This window comes from Saccoglossus kowalevskii, chromosome 6, assembly GCF_978046115.1.
Source record: "Saccoglossus kowalevskii chromosome 6, keSacKowa6.1, whole genome shotgun sequence".
In the NCBI taxonomy this organism is placed as follows: Eukaryota; Metazoa; Hemichordata; class Enteropneusta; family Harrimaniidae; genus Saccoglossus; species Saccoglossus kowalevskii.
In genome coordinates this window covers 27,513,103-27,536,325 of record NC_140646.1, presented here as the reverse complement: position 1 = coordinate 27,536,325, position 23,223 = coordinate 27,513,103, and the positions used below count along the sequence as shown (strand labels likewise).

General features: G+C 35.4%; 1 protein-coding gene across 1 annotated transcript in view; it reads right to left on the bottom strand.

Annotated features, from left to right (window-relative positions):
- LOC100376574 (uncharacterized) overlaps positions 1-23,223 on the bottom strand; it is a 90,266-nt gene that overhangs the window by 7,559 nt on the left and 59,484 nt on the right. The window contains exons 18-55 of the mRNA XM_085500292.1: positions 22,949-22,999; positions 22,337-22,390; positions 22,096-22,221; positions 20,446-20,511; positions 19,579-19,638; positions 19,052-19,081; positions 18,673-18,729; positions 17,819-17,875; positions 17,460-17,519; positions 17,216-17,296; positions 16,636-16,674; positions 16,130-16,177; positions 15,971-16,000; positions 15,132-15,194; positions 14,934-14,996; positions 14,376-14,453; positions 13,849-13,884; positions 13,670-13,717; positions 12,238-12,276; positions 11,895-12,038; positions 11,564-11,596; positions 11,250-11,330; positions 11,096-11,137; positions 10,826-10,900; positions 10,271-10,327; positions 9,998-10,066; positions 9,279-9,338; positions 8,672-8,755; positions 8,144-8,221; positions 7,149-7,187; positions 6,057-6,119; positions 5,834-5,899; positions 4,302-5,492; positions 4,045-4,104; positions 3,338-3,382; positions 2,570-2,626; positions 2,221-2,433; positions 20-1,020 (exon numbers count right to left, since the gene is read on the bottom strand). Of these exons, the coding sequence (XP_085356418.1) occupies positions 20-1,020; positions 2,221-2,433; positions 2,570-2,626; positions 3,338-3,382; positions 4,045-4,104; positions 4,302-5,492; positions 5,834-5,899; positions 6,057-6,119; positions 7,149-7,187; positions 8,144-8,221; positions 8,672-8,755; positions 9,279-9,338; positions 9,998-10,066; positions 10,271-10,327; positions 10,826-10,900; positions 11,096-11,137; positions 11,250-11,330; positions 11,564-11,596; positions 11,895-12,038; positions 12,238-12,276; positions 13,670-13,717; positions 13,849-13,884; positions 14,376-14,453; positions 14,934-14,996; positions 15,132-15,194; positions 15,971-16,000; positions 16,130-16,177; positions 16,636-16,674; positions 17,216-17,296; positions 17,460-17,519; positions 17,819-17,875; positions 18,673-18,729; positions 19,052-19,081; positions 19,579-19,638; positions 20,446-20,511; positions 22,096-22,221; positions 22,337-22,390; positions 22,949-22,999 (4,544 nt within the window). The remainder of the gene's footprint in view (positions 1-19; positions 1,021-2,220; positions 2,434-2,569; positions 2,627-3,337; positions 3,383-4,044; positions 4,105-4,301; positions 5,493-5,833; positions 5,900-6,056; positions 6,120-7,148; positions 7,188-8,143; positions 8,222-8,671; positions 8,756-9,278; positions 9,339-9,997; positions 10,067-10,270; positions 10,328-10,825; positions 10,901-11,095; positions 11,138-11,249; positions 11,331-11,563; positions 11,597-11,894; positions 12,039-12,237; positions 12,277-13,669; positions 13,718-13,848; positions 13,885-14,375; positions 14,454-14,933; positions 14,997-15,131; positions 15,195-15,970; positions 16,001-16,129; positions 16,178-16,635; positions 16,675-17,215; positions 17,297-17,459; positions 17,520-17,818; positions 17,876-18,672; positions 18,730-19,051; positions 19,082-19,578; positions 19,639-20,445; positions 20,512-22,095; positions 22,222-22,336; positions 22,391-22,948; positions 23,000-23,223) is intronic.

Genomic DNA, 23,223 nt, shown 5'->3' with positions numbered 1-23,223 from the left:
AAATAAATGTGTTAAATACCTTCAATGTTATATCCTTTGTTCTTGATTCAAACAAATGTTCTAACTTTGTAGTGTCTAACTCTACTGTTTCTAGCTGACCCCAAATAGTGTTCTCATCTTTCTTAACCTGAATTGCAGGTGTTGGTCGAACTTCCTTCCAAAACAATCGAACAGTCTTTTTTGATTTTCTAGAAAGGGTCCCCCCTGTAGATTGATTTGGTGGTGGTGGTGGAGGAGGAGGAGGAATTCTCCCATCACCAGTAGTAAGTCCCAAAAATGGTGGTGGAGGTGGTGGTGGTGGGGGAGCTCCACCAAAGAAAGGTGGTGGCGGGGGTGGTGGTGGCGGTGCACCACAGAGTGTTCCATTATGAACTGGGATAATCTCTTGAAGTACATCTTCCTCATCAGAGTCACCAAGATCTGTGAAGTCCATATTTTTTATTTTTAGTTCCCTTTCAGTTGCTGCCATCAGTTCATCCCAGCGTTCATCGGCTTCCCTTTTAGGAGCTTCCACTTTACTTTGCCCTTTGTCAGTGCCCTGCTGAGAAGGACCAGAACCAGCACCGTGAAGTCCTTCCAGGGCTTGTCCGATGAAACCAGTCACATCTCCACTTGGACCAACAGGCCCTTTACCACTGGAATCATCAGTGCTACTTTGCAGCCGTTCATGGGCTGAATGCACTGCTCCAGCATTGTCTAAATCAACTGATCCTATGACATCCATTATATCCATATCTGATTGGAAAGTTTGTGATATCCTTCGAGTTGGAAGAGGTTTATCCATTTTATCCGATCTCTCTTCTTCTGTGTTTTTGGGCTTTGCCATCATTTGAAGCATCCAACGTTTGTTGTTCGATAAAGGCATATCTGATGAGTCTTTCCGCCTGTCCTGATCTCTTTCATCCATAACCTTCGCCATTCCTTCTTCTGACTCTTTCTGAGGATCCAACAATTGTGCCTCCAAATCTGATTCAGCTATTGGTCGACGCCTTGGATCCTTACTTGAAATTTTTGTAAATACTGCAAAATTACAAAGATAATTATTAATCACATCTCCTTCCCAGATGCTCTTAAGAACTGACCACACAAAATGACAATGTTTGTCACGTAACATAAAATAGACTTGCATGGCTTGAAAGGATTAAAAAGTCATGATAGTACAGAATCATAGATTATTGAGTGGCATGATACATGTATTATCATATGATAAAAATGTTTCTAGTGACAACAAGCAACCTTGTGATTGGTAGAGCTCTGCTGTAATTGACAAGTGCAGAGGGCAGTGGCAGTTACTAGGTGGATAGGAGAAGTGGAATCCATGACAGTTTAGTAATTGTGGCAATGGTCACTGGAAGGCCATATCCCATAAATATTTGTGTAATGTAATGCATTAATATGTATAATTGATCATGTGGGTGTACAGGAACATGAAGTTGTTGTCTCTATTACCAGAATATATTTTTGCACTGTTCAGCATCACCTATATAAAAGCAGCAAACGTTTAAAACCTTGAAATGACCTTGACCTTAACTTTCTGGAAAACACTGGTCCATGCAGTTCATTTTTCAAGACAATGTGTACTGAGAAAGCCTAGCCTCCAACTGATACGTATGGGAAAGTGAAAAAATAAAAAATACATGTAGTAAAAAAAAACAGAAAAAATGGAGATGTCTTCACCAAATGAACAAACTTAAGAGAGGACCAGTCCATGTGTGTACATTATAAATTTCAAAGCAATGTAGCAGGCGGTTTCAGAGAAAAAATCAAAAAAGCAAAACAAATGCACTAAAAACACTAGACACTTGCATATAATGCCATGAAAACAATAAGTCTGAGTGTAATCCATGTCAACAACATTCATGCTAAATTACAAAGCAATCTGACAAGCGGTTGTGAAAAATATCATTTTAAACCATAAATGACAAAAGTATTCCCATATAGAGGTTTACATGTGATGTCATGATATGAACAAATCTGACAGAGGACCATCTCGGGTAGGTGTGGTATGAATAGCAAGGCAATCCTAGCTGATGGTTTTGGAGAAGAAGTTGTTTGAACGATAAAAGTTGACTGATGAAGTACAACGTTCGATAGACTAACAACGACAGGTGTGGTCAACCCATGAGCTCTGCTCGGTCATCTTCGATAATATGTATGACGACAATGTGTCATTCATACAACACAAGTGGAACAAAATAAGCATCACGAGTTTATCTTTACCTGGTGCACTACTTTCTGAACTCTCTGTTGAGGCAGTGGAAGCTGATGATATCATAGATGGTGTTGGTGATTTGTTTTCATCCCTGGAACTACTATTGGATGAAAAGCTTGACACTGAGCAGTTATCCCTCTCTTTGACATCCTCATTCATCTTCTCTTTCTCAGATGAAAGATTCACCTGACTCCTGTTCTTTGGCTTTGAAGCAGTGAGTTCTGTGAATAGACACAAAAATATGCATGAGTTCACCACCATCTACATCGATGTTAATAATTGTGTTAGTATAGTCAGCTGTGAATAAAAAAGGTGAACAGATTGTGATGAAAAGAGAAGTGGAAGACACACACTTACTCTTCGTGGATACAAGCTCTGTTAGAATATCAGAGAGCTCATCTTGCTCTAGCACTTCTGAAGAGTAAACACAGCACACCAGAAATAAGATGGAACACAGAAGAAGTATTAGACAAGAAGAAGAAACAGGGTGACAGAAGAGTTAAGAGGAAGCAAGCACCATGATGTAAATTTAGAAACTTTATCCCAGACAGTCAATTTGGCTGCAAAAAAGGGTCACACATGCATCATTTTGCACTGCATCTATGCTAGAATATTAGGAATGGTTAATGGTGTAATAAAAGCTGTAGTAAAATGTAAAGAATTCCAGATAATCTGTTTAGATATATGGAGAATATTAGATGAAAAGTTGTTAGTACTGATTGTTCACTTTCTAGCAATAAGAATGCTTGAAGATAACTGCATCAAGTCATTACCCACACAATCCTAAATGATTTATACTAACAAACAGTTATGACAAGGGTATTTTTTTCAGTCACAAATATTTTGAATTTTGATGTAGAACTGATCATTAAGAACTGTGGATAATGTAATTGAGCCATGTCATGCTGGAAAAAAGTATATAATCAGTAGATGCGATTATGGTGATGTACTGTATATTCTGTGAAACGACAATGAACAAGTTATTATTGTATCATCAACTCAAGTTTAATATGTAATGCTAATCTAGAGCAGCATGCCTATCATATTGAACTAGGTATTCCTATCTATATCTGATTGGCATACACATACACAAGCATTATGCATACAAAAACACACCATACCTACCTTCCAACTCTGCTTCAGAATCACTGTCTTCTTCATCCATAAACTCTGTGGCCACAAAACATTCACACACACACACACAAAGAGAACAGAGGTGAGTCAGTTATACAATACCTTTGCTTAAAGAAGCTCGTCATGCTGTTAGTTATCTCGAATAGAACAAGGTCTTATTATACCTCTAGCGACAATTCAAGGCTAAATTCAATGCACATGAGTATAACATATTCTAATTTGGTAGTACATGTAATGTTAACTTTGTTAACTTGAGAATCTCCACCAGTGGTGGTCTTTCATATATTGCAAGTAGCGAGAGTCAAGTCATTGACTGAAGCTATGAACCATTATCATAGGGAAAAATCTTCAAAGGCGAAGACAAGATGCAAATAAAGAGAAGTAGTAAATGATGCAGGTAAGACTAATAAACAAAGATATTAAGCAAATAACTATTATATGATAGTTCTTTGGGGGGGTTAGGTTATTAGGAGGCCAGTGTTGAATATGAGATGATTATTCCATAAAATGCAAACAGTTTTATCATAGGCATGTGGACATAGACATACTTGTTCCTACAAGCCCACTGGCATTAAGTACAGCAAGCAGTAAAGCCAGTAAATTAGGTACAAGTCTGGCATTACACTAAGCATGTAGCATGAATTAACTGCTACTGAACAAGCATCAGTTAGAGATGCCTAGAACAAAAACCTGTGTACCTTTGTACAGATATAGTAAAGTCTTAAGAGTTGGTGTAGGAAGTTTCAATAACTCTGGGTCTAATAGAGAAGGAGATACAAAGGATAGGAAGAAAAGAACACACAAAACACGAGTGAACACTAGGAGCAGCTACAGGGACATTAATCAGAAACAACTGTTTGATTCAAAGCAATAAACTTTGAACAGTTATCAAATTTCAGTAACATGGTAAGTCTCAATGAATGTATAAACGATGTTCATGCAGGTCCATTGTTACCTTGTAGCAGCATAGCAGGAGTATCAGGAAGCAGTTGTGTATTAGATGGAAGTAGAGCAGTAACTGCTTGAGGTGCTTCAACTTGTCTTGACTTATCTCCAGTTGCATTAGGAGTTTCACGTGGGCCAAGAACCAAGATTTCTGGCATAACCACTGGAGAAGGAGCTTCTTGTGGGGTTATTCCAGATGCGCTGTTTGTAAGATGTTGATTTAAAGTAGTTCCAGACTGCTGGTTTGCTCGATGAAGTTGCATTAGACTCGCCAAGACTTCAGGAGAAGGAAGATTTGCCAGGACTTCTGGTGGTGGAAGATTTGCCAAAACCTCTGGTGAAGGAAGGTTAGCCAAAATTTCAGCAGATGGTAAATTAGCCAGAACTTCAGGGGATAGTTTAGCTAACACCTCTGGAGTGAGATTAGCAAGAATCTCTGGTGGTGGCAGTTTGGCCAAAATTTCAGGAGATGGTAGATTCGACAAAATATCAAGTGATGGCAATTTAGATAAAACTTCTGCTGAAGGCAATTTCGATAAGACTTCTGCAGATGGCAAGTTAGCCAAGACATCTGCTGATGGCAAGTTAGCCAAGACATCTGCTGATGGCAAGTTAGCCAAGACATCTGCTGATGGCAAGTTAGCCAAGACATCTGCTGATGGCAAGTTAGCCAAGACTTCTGCTGATGGCAAGTTAGCCAAGACTTCTGCTGATGGCAAGTTGGCCAAGACATCTGCTGATGGCAAGTTAGCCAAGACTTCTGCTGATGGTAAGTTGGCCAAGACTTCTGCTAATGGCAATTCAGTTGATACTTCAGACGATTTCAATGGTGACAATTTCTCCAATGGTTTAATCTTTGCAAGTGCTTCTGGAGATAGCAGTCGAGCTAAAATTTCAAGTGGTATCTTATTTTTGATTTGTGGAGGAAGTTTTGCAATAAGTTGAGGTGGAAGTGATGAGATCAGATCAATAGGAATCTGTAGATTAGGCTTAGAATCATTTTCACCAGGTTGCTCAGTACCACTTGGAATAATGACTGAACCCAATTTGTCCGACATATCTTGTTGCTGCTTCATCTTTTCTTGGTGCAGTAGCTGTAAATCGAAGGAATCCTCTGGCCAGTCAGAAGGGTACTGAGCAGCATCAGGAGTCCACAAAGACTGTATAACACCTTTGTTTTTAACCATTGCATCATCTTTTACTTTATGAAGAAACAGAATGATAGATTTGAAAAAAAGCAGAAGATATAATGAAATGGCAGAAGTGATAAAACATGAGTGAGTAAAACCAGACACATAGATATTTGTGTGAGAGTCCTACTTTGAAGAAAAGTAAGTATAAACAGGCCAGCAAAACAATGTATTGACTGTAATTCATGCAATTTTCACAAACACACACACACACACACTATAAATACATGTCGATATTGGGGTAATTTATCAGACACAATAATACCCCCCTCTAATATGAATGCAAAAAACACACTAGAATGCATGTTATATACAAGAAGCACAGCAAACAGGGTCAAACCATAGTGAATACCTTGTGAAACCATTCTTGCATGTTCCTCTGGAATAGCTGGGAACTCATAGTTCTGTGGCAACAATTCTTTGTTGGGGGGAAAAACAAAAATTATATTGAGAGGAGATTGGGTCTACTTGTACATGAAACTAATTCACAAAAAAAGTCCTGAACATGCAGAGGGGAACACAGAGAAGATATAGAGACAGTCAAGAAAGAAGGACAAAAAAAGAAATTAAGTTACCCTCTTCAGCACAAGTGATTTCAGTAATGTTATCACCAAGACCAAGATCAAGATAAAGGCCTTCTAATATGAACACAGGAAAGAAACACAGCAAACACAGCACATGGAAAACACAGGATAGTGGTGGTGTGTGAAAAAAATGGAAAATGGTATGTGAGGTTAAATACTAGTTAACATCAATAAAAAAAATGGAGAATATGCAGTCACAGCTCAGAAATTCATGCCTATTAATCTATAGAATAATTAATAAATCACTGAATAAGAAAAACCTCGAACAGAGAAGGGTAGTGAAAAATATACAATCTTTTAAACTTTGCATGTTGATAAATTTTGAAAATATCAATACTTTACAGTATGCTCAACTACCTGATGAATACAGCTGGTGACTGCGTGTGTTCGTTATTACTCAATAGATGAGCCGATGAAAGTGTAAAATTAGCTTGCACACACACACACACAGACACAGACATAACGATTCTCCAAAGATAGTTTTACTTCTAACATGCGATGACAGTATCATGCACACAAGATAAACTATGATGGTGAAAACGATGATGTAGAGAATATTGGATATGATATATGTGTCTTTTTTAAGGAACAATCTAGTTCACTGCTACTGTATTGCGAAAGAAAATAATGAATATGCATCAATAATTGCATATATTTTGCTACGCACATCTCTCTATTCATGACAAAATGCAAATTAAAAGATGAGGCATCATGTAAGCTCCCATGATAAAAAAATTTATGAGTTTTCCGTAGCATTATATTACATCACATTTGAGTAGAAAAGTCTGTAAAAAAATATAAACTAATATATAACTCGTTTCCTAGTACAAACATTAACATGGGAACAGACCCTCTTTTTTTTAATTTAACGTACTTACTTGCTTAAAAAATGTGAAGAAAGTGTTTTGAATTCTGAGTTTCTGGGAATTTCTGGCTTAAAAAATCAACTTATCCTCATGAAGAGAAGTCATTCTATTAACAGTTACATTGTAGCAAGATGATGAGATGGAATGTTAGATTGGTTAGTGATTAATCATTCCATGATGTATACTTAGATTCAACATTACACTTTTTTTTACTCACTTGGAATGTTTGCATTGACATCAGTTGTGGGTACATCCTCTGTAAAGTTTGAAAAGATTAACTGTTACAAAAATTCGAAGCCTTTGCTCTTACCTTGTGTATGCCATCGAAGCCAAATTTGCTACACTATTCACAGAATACTCAATTTATTAACAGTAAATCGTTATGGAACCAGGGAAACATTCTTGTTCCTATCTGTGATTACCAAATCATGATTTTCTGAATAATTTTTGGTGAAGACTATGCATGCAAAACTATTAATGGTCATTGTAAGCTGCGAAATTTCACAGAATTTCACACTCAAACAATATTGTAGCACAAAGAAAAGTCATGCCTATCAAATGCAGGTAGAAACTCTGGTCACTTAATAAACTGTTACTGGTTGTTATTACCCTCCAATTACATCTGATCAATTACCTAATCTTCAAATAACATATGATAAGCAGCCAGTACCTAAGTTAGAGACCACATTCGAGAATGACATGCCCTGTTTTATTAACATGCTTCCTAACTGGTTGATCAATCCTATAAGGGGAGAATTTCTCGACTGATACATGAATTTGCATATTAGGTAAATGAAAAGATGTAATTAAAAGTGATGTACACCAGCAACCTTAACGCCGCTACCCTACACCAAGATTGTGCAAGGTCCTGTATGCAGGACATCGGGCAAGAAATGCAAATGCTGACAAAAGTGCATCAAGCATCAATTTGTTGAGGAACAAGTTTGTTATGGAACTGAAAAACCATGATACTTGACAAAAAGTAGTGTTTGAGTCTTAATCACAATCAACAAACACTGCCACTATACTACATGTAAATATAATCTAAGCCAAGATGTATTTATCACATAACTGTATTATGTTTTGTGTGCTGTTATGCATTTTCTACATTGTGTTGCAGGCATTAACACTAACAATATCTCTTAAGTCCTTGAATTTACCACCCATGCTCTTTTACATGCAGCGTCATAGTATTTGAGCTGCTCCCCTCACCTTTGGCAGCATCTGTAAAAATTATCTCAGATTCGGTTTCTGACTCCGACTGAGACTCGTAAATGGATTCATCCCCACCTATATATTTAAGTGCAGCACACAACACAGAATGATAGACAAAAAGAGACACAGTAGTGCATAAGTGTGTGAAGTATAGTGAAGGAGAAAGTCAGTCAACAAAATAACATTAACACATGGTAGAGACAAAAATGTTGTGCTGATAATGAACATACTACATTTAAAGCTGTATTAGGTGCACTTATTGATATGCTTATAGAAGGTTGTGTTTCAGATTCTGACTTATTCAATATTTTTTGAGCTTATTACAGTGCAATAAACTGAAAGCTAGTCAATTTACACATAAAATAATGTCACAGTGATAGATTTATCACAGTACAGCTTTAGATGATCAAATACAGGCTGGATAATTATGTTTGGGAATACTGTTCAGACAAAAGAAATACATTGCGGTGATGCAGGAGGGACAGAACACTGACCATACATTAACACACCAACCAATTAACTTACGTTCAGCAGGAAACATATCTTGTCGCGTGAATCGTTTTGGTTCATTAGATTTTGATGATCTATGCTCATTCACATTTTCTTCTCCTAACATGCCAGGAGATATGCAGTAAAAGCAGCAGCAGCAGAGAAAGAAGAATTGATGGAGAATGAGAGCAACAGATTATAGAGGCAAACGATATTTCGAGCTGGTGTAGTCATACTGCCAGGCAAATATAGTGTACGCAAACATTAACATTGAACCTTAAGATTATCACTAAGAAAAAGATTCTGGTGAAAATAAGAGTTGCATTAACAATCAGAAGATCATTCCTCGGAGACAAGAAAAGAACGGACTGATAGCATGCAGTATATAATGGAATAGGGATTTAAATTGGTAGTGCATCTGACTGACTACTCATAAAGGGAACAGAAGAGCAAGTACACAACCTAAAGATATAGACATCATTGCAAGAATCACATGCAGAAGTAAGGTGATGGGGGCAACACATGTCCTTAAAGAGATGACAGGGTGAAGGAGGTTGTGAGAGAATGGCATTGTGTGGGGCTGTTTGTGGATGGTTGGACTAGGTTGTGCTGGGTCAGACAGCAGTTTTTTTGATATACTTACTTTCTGGAGACAAACCCTCAAGAGATCTTCTACGTACCCTGCGTAGTTTAACAGTGACAGCTTGATAGGCAAAGAAGTAGAGAATGAGCAGTGACAATATGAGAAAGAAGTAGTTGAGTAAGCATGCCGAAAAAAGTACTCAAGAAAAGTATAGAATACATCCAAAAACTCATGTGCAAGTACAGTAGCTATGATGCACAGTAACTTTATCAAAGTAAGACTTGTACTCCTCTCAATCACATGCACAATCATATCAAATAACTGCTAAAGATCAACTAAACTTGTGAAACTATATACATTCTGCACCTAGAAAATTTTATAAAATCAGAAACACTGGTTGAACAGAAAAACTTACGTCTTACATGTACATAGTGAGGTGTACACAGTCAGATTTGTAAAAAATGTGTTTATATAACAGTGCATTGCTTAAAAGGCGACATTGTTTACATGCACTGCATGAAAACCACCAGCCTTTAAGCAACAAATAGATCGTGTTTGCAACAGTGGAAATACCGCCCTGGCATTATCATTAAAATTCACATTACAGATTACCAATCGCTCTATTTTTAACAGCATTTTAAATAATTTGAAGCTAGCAAATGCAGTAATACATTTACTGTTGCAGTATGGGTAATTACATTACGATACGACTGGTGATTATCATGAGCATAGTTATATAAGGTTATAAGCATAGCATGCTTCTAGTGAACAAAACTTACTGTCCGGATCATCCTCAATTTCCTCCGGAGAATCCCTTTGTCTGTGATTCCTCCTTGACTTTGCATCTCCTTAATATTTTGCAACCAAATAAAAGACAAATCAGTAACCAAGAAAGGATATATAATAATAATATCATAAATTGAGCTTTATTTTCCTGCCACTTTGATACCAGAAATTAGCAGGAAAATGTAGGAGTGAGAATCATGTCTAAGTGTGATATTCGAAATGTCACTGAATCCATACAGTAGAAGAAAAAGTCATTACAAACTTACCATCAATATGGTCTTTATTCGTCTTTGTGTGCCTTTTAAATCTCTCATAAAGTTTCTCTACAAAATATAAAATTAATGGATATTTATGAGAAACAACTTACTATGAATAGCTTTTCCATATACCTCCATGAATGGCAAGCCCTGCAACTTGATATACTTAAAGATTGTGTTTTAACTTTTGACTTATTTACTGTGATTACATGAAAGAATGAAACAACAGTATTGCAGTATGAGACACTGTTTTGCCAACAAAATAGATATATTACACAAAGTGTTGCTACAAGAAGCAATGACTACATTCTATATAGATACTGCAATATTGCCATTCTATTCTTTCTTGTGGTCAACTTATTATAGTGTGATAAACTGAAAGCTAAATGTGGCACCTCAAGAGTTGAAAATAAATTTCTATGTCAGGATCAGTTCTCACACATATCAAGTTGTTGTTAACATTGATTTGATCTAAAACTATTTAATTGTAATGGACCTGGTAAAGTTTGTTTCATGTCCTGTTTTCCCCTACCAAACTACTATTGGGCTGCACAATGTGTATACCTTTTGTTGGTGTTGATTCCTCTGGAGTACCTGAGTCACCCATGGACAGTAATTTCATGATATCATTTTCATCATCTGTAAAATGACAAGAAAAATATTACGGTGAGTAAGCACATGGCAACCTTTGTGACTACATATTTACATGCTGTGAACGTCATGCAGGGTTGTTATGAAATAAGGATTCCGAAACTGAACGTCTAAGAGAGGAGAGAAAACAAGTTTTATTGATGCTTATTAGAACAATCATGCTTCTTGGTAAATGTTATTTACCATTGTAGCTGCTTTCACTCTTCCCGGTAGATGTGTTTTCACCTGAAACAAACATCAGTATTAATACATATACACACACAGGGTGAAGACTGAAGAAAACAGAACAGAACAGGTGCATAACAATAATGAGAAGGTGCAAGACTTTTAGACTTACTATCAGTGTAGTCAGAAAAGGAGTAATCTTCATCCACCCATTGGTAGGAACTTGGTGGTGGAGATGATGGTGGTGGTTGTCCTTAGTTTGGAAAACACAGCAAGTGTATGTTTAGTTACAAAGAGCACACATAAAAAGGAAAGCAGTGTGTCAAAAATAAACACAGCATGCAATGCGCAGATTGAATCCAACAATGGATGTTATGTGTTAAATTAGTAGTAAACAAACTTTTTCCAAACGCCTGAAACACAATGAGCAATGTTAGTGATGCTACATTAGTCTTAACACTTAGTATTTCACAAATCATGACTCACTTTCATTTTTCTCAGAAGAATTCTGACTTTTTCCTTAAAAGAGTAAAGGAGTATGATAAACAATCAAATGCAAACATAAAAAGGGAAACAGGAGAGTGTTAGCATAGATTGCTCCTTCCATTATGCTACAATGTCTGATGTCAATAACTTCAATTCATGCTTCATCTTAGGTATATGCAGAGAAATACTGAATATGAGGCATCATATCAATAAAACAATATATGCCATTCCTTAAATTCATTCATTACCAACATGGATAGCATTGACATGCATTACCAAATGATTCCATTGCTTTAGCAAAATGCAAAGGAATTAATCAACATCAACTCACTATCTGTCTCTATATCCACACTCTCACACTCTCTACTTTTAGAGTGATAACCAGAATGTTTTCTTTTCTGTCTACTCTTACTAGAATGCACAGTAATCTTTCCTGTGGCTGTGATTTTATGAGTTGGGTGACCAGAGTGTTTTCCTTTAAAGATGGATAAAAAAACTTGATATAATCTCAGAAGCGAGAAAATAGCATTACAAATAACAGACGTTAGATTGACAGAGGTGTCATAGGAGCTGTACAAGGAAAAACTGATCTAAAATATACGAAGGGGAAATAGTGCGTAGTAGATATTTCAGAATATTTCAGTAAGTCAAGATGTGAGAGTGATATAACTTACTTCTGCGTCTGTACTTCTTTTTACAAGATGACAAATCCACTATAGTAGAGGGGAAGGTGGAAGAGAACAGAATAGAAGAAGAAAAGTAATAAATGACGTGCAGGAGATTAAGAACTAGGGTCTATCAAATTGTGCACAGTGATAGCTAATCCAGCAACAACATGATACGATGGATTGACTTGGTACATGATAATAAACCAGTAAAATAGCAAATTAGCATCTTAGGACAGCATTACAGCTAAGTCAGTCAGTTGTTCAACACTGTAACAATATTATTTGTAATTAAAAGAGTCAGGATTCTCTAACTCAGTTATACAGTAATACCTTTTAATCTGTAATAGAATTCAATTTAAATTTCATCACAATTCCATGCAGTGATGACAGTGTGTACAAAATACAATATCAGCACACACATTAACAATGTAAATGAAGTTCTAAGTAAATAAATGTGTTTTAGTTTATATGAGTTTATAGTTAATACTGTAAAACACATTTTATTTAGTTGCCATTATAGCTAATTTGACTCAATACATGAATTAACAGAATCTTAATTTTGCTAAAGTGCCAAAGAATTACTTTATTTCAAAATAGCGACACCTTGAATTAGCGAAATTACGGATTAGGTAAAATAACATGCTAGCTGTTTTACACTGTGTTGCTTACAAACACAATTAAAACCAGTCCAAACTAATAAATTGGAGAAGTCATTGCAGGTTTCTAGTATGTATATAACATACTGTCCTATTAAATATCATGTTAATGCATGATTCAGGGTATCCTGCAACCCAGTGAAGGCATTGCAGGTTTCTAGTATGTTTATAGCATATCCTCAATAGCTTCACTGGGCTGCTGTACAATACAATGTAAAATCTTTCTAAACAGTAATGGTCTCCAAATTTCTGCTAGACTGACAAGCATATGCAGGAAGCGAACATACAACCCTGTGGGGCAGTTTCAGCCGCGAGTGATGCGTCCATGTGCATGTAACGCAGGTCAATATGACATTTAAACCAGTCAGCAAATTATGATAAATATGCTATATATCTTTATATAAAAAATATTTTAAAGATAATCAATTTAACATAAGTAATTAAATTGTTAAGAATATACTTCCTCAGCATGTATCTAAATTTTCACTGCCAGGAATGACTGATATAAAAGTGAATTTGCAAGAATTAAAATTCCCAATGGTCACCGAAATCATGAACATTAGTGGCAGTGGAAATTCAGTAGTTTACAGTAGGATAAAACAGTTTGCCTTGAAGGTGAACATGCTTTTTGAAAAATCTTATCGCAGAAAATGACTGCAAGGAAATAAGTAGATTATTTACAAAACATGCAATTCAACTGCTATGGATAGGCATCTTTATTTGTGAGGCTTAATCATGTTAAAGAATGAATGACGAGTTTTGTGCAAAAAGATTGCACTTACCATCACTACTACACTGTACAGGTTGGGGCCTTCTGTTATGGTAATAGTCTAGTTAGAACACACAAAACACAGTACATCAATGTTAAGTTAAAAGAAAACTCATGAAAACAAACGAAATGTGAATGAGCTAAGGTTAATTATTGTACACTGAAAGTCATTACCACATGCAATTAACCTACCTTGTTTTCGTGAGTACACCCGATTAGAACTTTGATCTTTTTTAAATAAATGGAAAGAAGTGGAAGAATGAAAATTTGAGGTAACACAAGAGTATATGACTGAATAATTGTTGCATTGCACATATAAGTTGTCTTCCTAAATCAGAAACACAGAATATGAACACATATATTTGTGTGTGTAAATAGATGGCCAGCTGCTCATTTGATATTGAATTACTTTATGGTTACAGACAGACAGACAACATGCTTCTGGAACAAGACCAGTTTCCACAGATTAACATATATATAGAATCCATTGATTCTTAATTGGAAAATTTCAGATACTCAAACTTCTACATTCTTAAAAAAGAATATGACCACAAAATATCACAACCTCATTCTAACCATATGGATAATCTGTGTGTGTGCACAACATTTCAAGTACTGGTAGATCACCTTAAAAAAATCCAAGCATTCACTAGAAGGGAGAGTACATTTCTATTTCGAAATAATTTGGGGTGGGGGAAATAGATTTGGACAATACAAACCATGATTCAATGCTTCTTCATCACTGAATGGTTCTGAATCAGACTCGTATTCACTGACAAGAGATTCACTGCCCTCAGCTTTATTCACAAAAAAAAGTAAGTATCAGTAACTAGACATTTAAAACGTATATTACTAATGGTTATATTACTAACTTTTCACATTGAGCAATAGATTTTCACTCATTTACAAGAATTTATATTTTACGTTGTTAATTATATATAAAAGAATAAATTGTTTTGAAAACTTGGTTAGCATCAATTAAAGCTGATACAGAACTACTGTTGCTGTTTGAAAAAAATATAAGTTATGAATTATTATTTCATGCTTTTACCAGCTTCGAACTTTGCATATACATGAACATGAATGTTTAACTTTATACTGAGTTTAAAAAAATAAACATAACAGCGATAGTTTTTATTTGTACAAAACAGTAATTTTAAGTGCATTATATTTATGTGCAATTTGGCATTACTCATGAAATAGAATTGATACTGTTAATTAATTATGTTAATTATTTCATTTACATGCACAACATGTAAAATCTGTGAGTTACTCACACTCAGAATAAGAGTCAGAAGAAAAAGAATTGAAAGTATCCTTGGTGGTGACTGTTTCCATTCCTAGGAATTGGGTGAAACACATCAAAGTGAGGAGAATCACAGCACACAACGAAGTGGAGAAAATACATGCAAAGTAATAGAAAAGAGAAACTGAAAGCCAGACTTGTAATGTAAGGAGGTATAGCAGCTACTTACTGTCTGTTGTATCTGCACCACCTGCTTTATTTGTTGGCCAGATTGGGCCAGCTGGTAAATCAGCTTAAAGAAAAGAAGGGGAATGAAGAGAATGAAAGAAAGATGGAAGCAAGAAGAGGACTTCTGATTCAGTGGAAACAAAAAACTATGTTATAATGTACATGTATGTAATAGATTCCCAACGGCGTGACAACAGTATAATATTGCTAGGAATATTATTAAACCTGTTAACTCATTTCATGTTAGGGGATTCAGTTAACATGTGTACAGAATAAAATGGAATAGCGTTAATTGTGGTGCTTTGTGTTATGTCATATTCTAAAACATTGCACACATCATTTGATCTGGATGCAGAAGTGTGACATCCATTGAATAATCTTGCATTGGGCATCTGGTGCAATCTGTTAAAACATTGTGTAGATAGAAGCTAGGGTTGCTTTTAATAGATGATTGCTGATTATGGCATCTGGTTTACATGCCTCTTAATAACTGACGCATTATCAATTCAGTAGCCAATCCGAGATTGTGTTTCAAATTGCTTACTAGAACGACATAACCTGTTTAATAAGGCATGCTCTAATTGGTTGACAAATACCATCAGAGCTGCAGAATACAGTTTGCATAGGTCCTTGGTTAGAGGCTTGTACACCAGCAACCATAAACATAGATAAGAAACAACCAGAGTGTCTACCTACATCAGGTGTTAATCAGATTGCTCCCAGTGTTCAAAAGTTTATATTAGTGTCTAAATGGTGTGTAGCATGCAGTTAGTGATTACAACTACTGCAGAGATTTTCCAAGTTTAGTTTGTTAGACAGGTACTGAGAACAACAACCTACCCTCAGGTTCTTTCTTTAGTTTGTGTTCCCCTTTTAGGAAAGATAAACAAGAGTATATGAGAGCAAGAAGAAGAAAGAAATACTAGAGCCTAGAAAGAAGTTACGAAGAGTAGACAAAACACAGAAAAACAAAGAAAGGTGGCATGCAAACACACTCACTCTCATGTGAAGTAGAGGAAGAACTGGACTTCTTTTGTATCTCATTTTCTGGGTAAATATGAAAAGCAAATAAGAGTGTCAACAATGAAAATCACACAGGAGGATTAGGATCACAACAAATAACAAAACGAGTATCAACCACTCACATTTCAAAAATCCTATAAGACCTCAGAGCATGTGATGATGCTCAGTACATTGATTTAGAACAACATACACACTTTTACAAAGAGTGTGTAGTTGTCTATGCTTAACCATTTTACATTTTCTGTTTTACTTTCTAATTCTAAATTTCAGTGTTATTTTTTGTTAACAGAGTTTGATGACACTTACAGATTTGGATTAAAGTTTCTGGAATATTTATTTTTGTTGACCAAGACGATGGTATGGACTATTTTGTGAACACCGCAAAAAAAGTTGTGCATACTTGCTTCTATAGCCAGGCCCATAGAACTCATGAACATTTTGATGTCTAGGAAACACAACATGAACAGGTATTTTGAACTTACTGTCTTGGGCAATGGAATCGGTTTTTGATTTACGATCACCTTAGAAATGGAAGAAACAGACAACGTTGTGAACAAGAAGAAAGTAGGGAAACCATACTGGTGATATTTACACTGCACAATAGTAAACACCTTGCAGGTAATATTAAAAGTTAATAAATCATTTGTACATTGTTATAGTTCAATGCTGTACACATAGTGAAATCAAATGAGTGATATCAGTGGTTTTGAAAAGAATTAATCCATGTGTGACCATTTCGGTGGCAAAAACCATGTCAATGAGTATACAGATAAAAGATCATTTTCACCATAAACCATAGACAAGACAGATGAATATCACAGCACAAGGTAGTTTTTAACCCTCACATGCATACACAGGCAGCAGTCAGATGAAATCCATAAACTAAATGTAAGTACTACAGACAAACAAAATATCAGTAGGGGAATTCAACCATCAAGTGTTTACAACAAATACGCAGGTTGAGGGAAACTGTAATTAGTGGTAGCAAAATCAACTACATGTATTAAAGTTAGAATGCAGGCATTGCATATACCCTACCCTATCTGCAGCAACCATACTTACTACTAGCATGACTCAAAGATGCAAGAACGTATGTATCGGACAGCATGTTATAGTAGTCCTTATCGACTTTAACAAATCCGCCTTGTGGGAGGAAAAAGGAAATGAGAAAGTTTACATAGAAACAAAAAGACTAGCTAAAGTCAATGCAATGACAATTTGATAATAAAAAAAAATGAAAAAGATAAATGAAATATGTAGCAAGCAAGTAGCACTTTCGAGTAGAGAGAGGAGTAGAAATACTCACTGCCATCACCAGAAGGTGAACCAATGGGTGTCTGCTTAATTGGAGCAGGCTCACAGTCTCCTTTAGGTTAAAATGGTACAGATATGAAGTAAGCATCAAGAGTATGATTGATATTTAAAATCTACTAGAGCAATATAGATTTTGATGGACAAAAACCACCACATATCAAACAGATTCAACAATCACAGTAGTTGAAGTCACAATTTAATTGTTTATGGTGTAATTAAATGTTTAACTGGTACTGTTATGTATTCACTTTTTAATTTAATTGAAGAGTAGAGAGCAATTGACTGTAAAATGCATGCACAGGAGACAATATGACCGCATAGGGCAGCAGGTGACTGCAATAATATGCTTACTTTCTGGAGATCCAGCTCTTTGCTGTTTATAATGCTTAAAAGTTGCAGCAAGGGCACCTTAAAAGAGAAACAATGTATGTATGCATCAACAGAAGGAAAGATGACTTTCAAGAGTACTGAAATAATAGTCTGGACTAAAATTTTAATATTTTAAGCATTGAAGTGATCATAAAATTCATATTTATATTCACATTTATGTACCGGTAATACAAATGGCAAGCATTTATAAGTGTTCTTGATAGACATAGTGTAGGTGACAAAAATGTCAGTAGTGAAGTGTATTGACTCTCAATTATAGCACTGTTAAGCACCACAGCTAAACAAACCTTTTAGCTGTATGTAATTCATTTTTTTTTCTGTTATATGCTATTAAATTTAGTGCGCAATTGTCAACACATGTTTCAAAAACATTTTAAACTTTTTAATGAACTACAACATCAACATAGTTTGAAGGAAATCAGATAATTTAACAACCAAAGAACCTTCAATATAAATAACCAAGCATCAATAATACAGCTGAAATTACTTTGCATGTAGATGTGACAGTTAACCACCAGATGGTGACAATGTAGTGCATTTATCTGTTAGTCTTATCCACTGATCACACTTAACAACTTTCCGTAGAGTAACCTGATAAGGTTTACGAACCACACAGCATAACTGTATTCAGAAACACACACAAGAAATAAAAATAACATGAAGAAATGATATAAGCATGCTGGTGTAAAAGACACCACAATCAACAAAACATTGATTGGTTACAACAGGATTGGAAAGCAAGATCAATCACAGCAAAGGCAGAAAAGCGGCAGGTAAACACACAGTGGCAGTAAGCTCAGTGTCAGTTGACTTACTATCCTCTCGCGGTTTGATTTTCTTGATTTTATTGGTTGCAGATGCACCTTCGTCTTCTTATGAAGAAGGAGAAAGTAATTAAGCACAATATCATTGCCTCAAAAACATGACATGACATGGTAAGTAACAATGTAGGCTTATGCATGCAAGCAATGGACATCTCAAAATTGCAGGTTCTACAATATTTTGTAGCAGTAACTGCGGAGAACAAATTTGGCATAGAGGGCGTTCAAGCAAAGAAATGACCATACTATTCAAACCAATTCTACAAAATCAGGCAAGTAAAATACAGAGCCTACTCATTTGGGCAAATTTCCAAGATCACATTTTTCATTCATGTTATCTCATGCACATCAAGTGTTTCTATGGGAAACTTACCAACAGGGACAGTGACAAATTTCTCATCTTCTGAAGTAAAAGACAAAGATAAAGCTTAGAATCTACTAGTATACAGAGGCTGTGAACATGCAGCTGATGCAATATTCAAGCTTTGTCATTCTTTGATGACTATGTGTTCATATGTAAAATACATGTTTTTAGTTATGTATGAATAAGACATCTATAAGTTTAAATATTAATTACTAAATTATTAGAATCACAGAATAGTTAGCACATGGCACTTATTACACTGAAGATTGGAGTGGCTGTCAATGTGTTAATATAGAAGATGCTGATCACAGCAACAAAAATGTTGTTGTCTAGATCTTCCCCGGTGTATTCATATGAAAAGCTAATAATTAACAGAATTGTGAATGATAATAGTTAAACAAATAACCTCCTATGCTTACATAGAAAGTTATGTTAATTATGGTTATTCTGGCCGCTCATTTATAATAACTACATCTTGGGTTAGCTGGTAACAGATGCAAGATTCACATCATGCTAAAAAATAATATGATACTCACTGTCAGTTGGTATTTGTGTATCACCCTGACTTAAAAACTGTAATACATCAAACTCATCATCTTGATTCAAGAAAAGAAAAAGAAATGTACAAAATACACTTTCAGAATTAAAAGAAATGAAAAAGACAAGTCTACGCCTGTGTTAGAGAACAATGAGAACAATAGGTGATTTTCCGAACAATTGCGAGATCTTGCGAGATGCATGAAAGACGCACGTCGAACGTCTGCCGCAAAAATCGAACGATTTGATTTTGAACTAGAATTTCTTTATTTCGCAGCTTACATTGACCGGCCGATCTTCGACAGAGGAATATTGCTTCCGAACACCCTCACTTTAATAATCGAAATTGTCTATCATCAAATGTGGACAGCACATTATTAAGCATGGAAATGTCCCCAAAATACTTTCGCGTTTGTCGAATCCCACGCGATGTTTGACGCGACTACGACGCTATGACCTTTGTTTGTCCTGTTTTTACGTTCGATTTCACGCATAACGCGTGATTCTCGCAGTGTACGGAAAATGTTCTATTACAAAGGTACTGAGATCAGAACCAAACAAGAATACTCAAATCAAAAAGTCACCTCAAGGTGTTCAACCTTACTCCCAGGAATGTTAACACTGCCAGTTGTCATTACTGACTTACAATAAACTGGTACTTTCTCTAAAGATGTTTAAATATTTTAATGTAAACTGCTGAATCGTTCTTATAACATGCTGCTATGAATTACTAGACTAGTATAATTTATGATGACCTGAGTGGTCAGAATGACATTACAAGACCAAACCATGACTCATGACAAAATGCCATATAATATGACAATGCTCCTCCCTCCCTCCCACTCCAATAATCAGTATGTACTCACTTTCATCAATATCAGTGTCAGCATTTTCTGGTACATTTATGTTACAAACAGGATATTCATTGGTCTCTGATGGGGGAACAGTTCACATGTGGACATTAGTAATCAGCATAAACTGCATATTACCATACTACTCATATCAATGCTTTATACTATTATTCATACTATAAATCCCTTCAATAACAATGTTCAGAATGAGATGTCATAGCAAATGCTAAAATCCTCTTTTCATTCATCAAACAATCTGACACTTTCTGAGTTAATTTTAGGCATTGTCATTTTTATGTTAAATTATTGCCAAGATTTCAAAGCATCCTGCTTGAATCTGGCTTTCTGTGGGTCAGCCAGCTATTTGTTTAGTTGTCTTATTGATTAAACCGTGTCCTGGATGTTTGGGCCAAATGACAACTTTTACTCTGGCAAAGGTCATGCACAGCAAATGGAAATGTTATAACTGCTCAAAGCTGTTACTGTTATGTAACTAGGAAACCAGTCAGTTCTGGCAAGCTGCTCAAAGAAGAAAGATAATTTCAAGATATGTTTGCATTGAATGTTGTTTCTTTGTTTTGATTACCTAATAGTATTTAAATACTAAACTTGCAATATCAGACTGTTTCTTGTTTGCCCAGCTTGAACTTACAATATATTCTTTCGAATTGAATTTTGAAGTTCACATAAAGCAGCTAGATTAAGTTTCTAACTAGTGCAAAAGAATCTGTTTTAGTATAAGCATTTACAAAAGACATTTGACATGTAATTGTACCTTAACAGTACATGCTACAATACTATAGTGTTACAAGTATATAATTATTCACACAATTTTTTATTATCAATTTTCCCTTTACTTTTACTTTACTGCCTAAAGCTTTGACCAATGAGAATGCCATATATTGCCATTTATAGAAACTATTAATGACTGCTTTCTGTATCTTTAGACCGGACACAAGGATCAAGTGAAGTACTAGGTACTATATATATCATGCAAAGTCCCTAGGAATTTATTATAGTAGTTTGATATAGATTATCTGACAGTTTTGCCTTTTAGCTACAGGGAGTTTGATGGCAGTTATTGGCTTTAGGGATGCTTGATGTTCTGAGTTTGATCATGAATATTCTGATCTGATCATTAGGTGAGCACTGGTTATAGCGTCCACCTGCTACATTTACAATATACCATTCCAAGATTCATGCACATGTATACTGCACATATACATAGCGCAATAAAAGCTTTACTCCTTTTGTGGCAAAAATGGATAGTGACTCTTTTCCAAAATGAAATTCTTGCAAGTCGTTTCCAACACTCGCTGAAGGATTTTTAGTGTTTGAGACTCAAAATGGATATACATGTACATGTATGGTGTAGAGTGGCAGATTTGAGTTAGATAAAGCTAAGGTGTATCAAATCTTAAGCTCCAGATGAGTCTGTATACTCAGGCCTCATCCTATTCTTTACAGTTTAAGTATTAGTCCTGAAGAAGCAAATAGGAGCACATGTAATTTGCCAACTTTAGTCCCCAAAGAATTGTGAAATGTATCTCTATTCCCAGCCTGGGCATGCAGTTAATTCTACTAGTACACTAAGTTATACAGTCACAGAACAATCAAACTGATTAACATTGGATGAGTGAAAACATCATGCCCAGACAGTAGTACCTGAAACAGATGTTGTAGAAGGCAGAGCAAGCACCATTGATGCTGGTATTTTTGACACCTTCAAGAATGACCTCAAGCAGACAGCACAAAAAATACCAGAAGAGAAAGTCGACAAGAAGACACTCACTGAAAATAATTTAAAACAGTTAAATGTGAACAAAAGAATTCTAACTGGAGTTACAAAATGAAAATGTAAAAAATTGTTAAACTGAAAAATAAATATAGAGAAATAAAAACTCACAAGCATAGGTGGCTGCACATCCCATAAGAATGACTGGTTGGAAATAAGATAGACCTTCCAAAGGAAGATGTATAGAAGTCAAGAGTCAGCTAAAAATATATGCATTGCATCTAACAGCTGTATCACAACATGCCTCAAAACACATTCATTTAATGATGTTGACTAATACAGACTGGTATGCCAGAAAATGTAAATAACATATTGCATACATGGTGAGTCAAAACTACAGAATGAAAAAGGCGTGGAATTATTGTCCCACACAAGACAAAGTTTTGTCTGTTGAGTTTATTTAATATCATGCCATGTTAGTGTGTATTTTTAAGATTAATTTCTATGAAATCTCCACACCACAAACTGTTTTAATAATGTTAATGTTTATTTCAGTTGATCGCATAATACATGCCAGTGTTGTGAAAATTAAAATATTACAATGATTTCTGTAATAGAAAATCACTATACCTACTGAGACAGCATCTGCTGTCTTACCAGTAACGCTAACTCCTAATATGTTTATTTCTAACACACAGTAGATGCTGTTATTACAATTACAATTATTGGAATTAGAGGTTCATGCAAACTTTTTACAAAAAAACTGTGACATCATGTACTCACTTTCGGCACTGAAGCGAGAGAGCACTTCTCTCATAGCTGGAGTCATATTACCTGATGAGGGAATAATTATTGAAATGCTAAATGCTCAGAAAATGGATAAACTTCAGAGTAAATGTCTTGACGTTATTGATGTGTAATATATACATATATAACCTACTTGTGCATTCACAATCTGCATCAGATGGAATTATTTTTCAGTAGAGACAATATACTAAGGTGATGAATTGTAATTACTTTGTTCTTTCATGATTCACACACTGTAAATGAAAATGCCA